Genomic DNA, 2500 nt, shown 5'->3' with positions numbered 1-2500 from the left:
TATTATCTGTTACTTCATGTTTATTACCTGTTACTTCATGTTTATTATCTGTTACTTCATGTTTATTATCTGTTACTTAATGTTTATTACCTGTTACTTTATGTTTATTACCTGTTACTTCATGTTTATTACCTGTTACTTTATGTTTATTACCTGTTACTTAATGTTTATTATCTGTTACTTAATGTTTATTACTTCATGTTTATTACCTGTTACTTCATGTTTATTATCTGTTACTTCATGTTTATTATCTGTTACTTCATGTTTATTACCTGTTACTTCATGTTTATTATCTGTTACTTCATGTTTATTATCTGTTACTTCATGTTTATTACCTGTTACTTCATGTTTATTATCTGTTTATTACCTGTTACTTCATGTTTATTATCTGCTACTTAATGTTTATTACCTGTTACTTCATGTTTATTACCTGTTACTTCATGTTTATTATCTGCTACTTAATGTTTATTACCTGTTACTTCATGTTCATTACCTGTTACTTCATGTTTATTACCTGTTACTTCATTTTTATTATCCGTTACTTCATGTTTATTACCTGTTACTTCATGTTTATTACCTGTTACTTCATTTTTATTACCTGTTACTTCATGTTTATTACCTGTTACTTCATGTTTATTACCTGTTACTTCATGTTCATTACGGCATTAACTAACGTTAATTGTTGTACTCTTATTGTAAAGTGTTACCAAAATAATAATAATTTCCCACATTTCTTAAGACAAACTCTAAAAGGATTTCTAGTAACTCCATCCCCCAAATCACCGTTTTCCATTCTTGTTCCTAGTATGAGAATATTCCTGATTTGATAAACAGTGTATTCAGTTTGGATATTCCTAATAAGGCACTTTTCCAAATACAGCATTTTCCGATTATGCCAAAATGATTAGGATTTTAGGAGCATTCTCTCGTCATGTAAATGAATAAAACGTATGAGTACGCGCCTCAGCTGGGGTTTTACTGCAGATTGTGACACATGGCATGCGTTCACAAAATAAAAGCCCTCGTTTCTGCTCAGAAGGAGAAACACAACTGCTTTGAAACGTCATGAGAGAGCTGGAGAGACCGAGCCTCTCAGTCAGGTGGAGGGACGGATGAACAGCGGAATATTCATCTTGATTTGCCATGTGCCTCTTTGCTTTGTTTGTGCATGTTTATGTGTGTGTGTGTGTGTGTGTGTGTGTGTGTGTGTGTGGTACCTATCACAGCTCCGTTGGCCTCGGCAGTGTGAGCGGCGCTGAGGCGTTTGAGCTTCATCATGGCCTTGGCCTCCTTCCTCTTCTGACGACGCCGCTTCAGGTTCCCGTTGAAGAAGTCCACCACCTGACACACACACATACACACACACACACACAGAGAGAGAGAGAGGGAGAGAGAAGGGCGATGGGCATGAACACCGGTCTTTGACATGGAATCGTTGCTGTGAGAGTCTCAGCTTTCCAGTCAAAGCAACTGATGCAGCTCCAAGACTGTTTAGGCCCCAGTCTGCACACACACACCATTTTACAACAGGCCACAAGAACACATGTGGACTGCAGGCTTTGGGGCCCAAACTGCATGGGATTAGCAGAAGGTGGGCGTGTCTGCAAAGGAGAGAGAACCCGTTTTTATTCAAAAAGCTGGAGGTCAGAGGTCAAGGAACCCTGCTGGAAACAGACATGACGTTGCAGTGATGTTTATCCTCCCTGCCTTCGACCTGGCATGACCTGCTTGGTATCAGCGGGTGAAATTTCCCCACCGTCGGAAGGAATATCTTATCTTATCTTATCTTATCTTATCTTATCTTCCTTAGGTCGTGTTATGTTCCTGAGTCGTGAGCCTCTACATCCTCTGAATGTCAGTGAGTCAGCTGACAGGCCAGCGGGACAGTAAGGGGTTAAAATGTATAAAATTACAATATTTGATTATTGATGATTAGTGGCTGTCAGTGGCAAAAGCACTTCAGTGGTGTTGCGTTCATGTGGACAGGACTCACTTCAGCGTCAGCAGGTTACACTGCATGAACCTTCCAAAAGTAAAGTGAAAGTAAAAGCAAAGTAAAGCAGAATGTGACTGTTATTTTAACTTTAGCTTTTCACTCACTTTCCTTTAAAGAGCTCGTGAAATGGCAGAGTGCAATTTGATTTATGGATTTCCTGTAAAAACAGGAAGTTAGGGAGGGATGTGTTGAAGATATTGATTGGTGTTGACAATAGCCAATAGATAAAGAAATCTGAGGAGTTAGTAGCTAAATATGGAGGACAAAAGCCAGGACAAAATTTAAGAAGCACTCAGTCTGACCCTCTGAGTACAGAATGAGTCATCAACATTTTTTTAAAATCATTTTCCAGGAAATAACAAACATTAAAACACCATTAACCTTTTATAGGGCAAGTGACTATTTTTGGTAATTTCAGAAATTTTACATATCAGGCCCATCCCCTGTCTCAGTTAGTTCAATAATCATTTGGTCTTCACCCAGCCAATCAGCAAAGATCGCTCT

The 2500-nt window shown here is 38.5% G+C and overlaps 1 protein-coding gene across 1 annotated transcript in view; it reads right to left on the bottom strand.

The window, feature by feature from the left end:
• scn5lab (sodium channel, voltage gated, type V-like, alpha b) overlaps nt 1-2500 on the bottom strand; it is a 192721-nt gene that overhangs the window by 51282 nt on the left and 138939 nt on the right. The window contains exon 20 of the mRNA XM_030079285.1: nt 1218-1341. Coding sequence (XP_029935145.1) covers nt 1218-1341 — 124 coding nt within the window. The remainder of the gene's footprint in view (nt 1-1217; nt 1342-2500) is intronic.

This window comes from Myripristis murdjan, chromosome 20 (genome assembly GCF_902150065.1).
Source record: "Myripristis murdjan chromosome 20, fMyrMur1.1, whole genome shotgun sequence".
NCBI lineage: Eukaryota > Metazoa > Chordata > Actinopteri > Holocentriformes > Holocentridae > Myripristis > Myripristis murdjan.
This window is presented reverse-complemented; position numbering and strand designations above follow the sequence as displayed.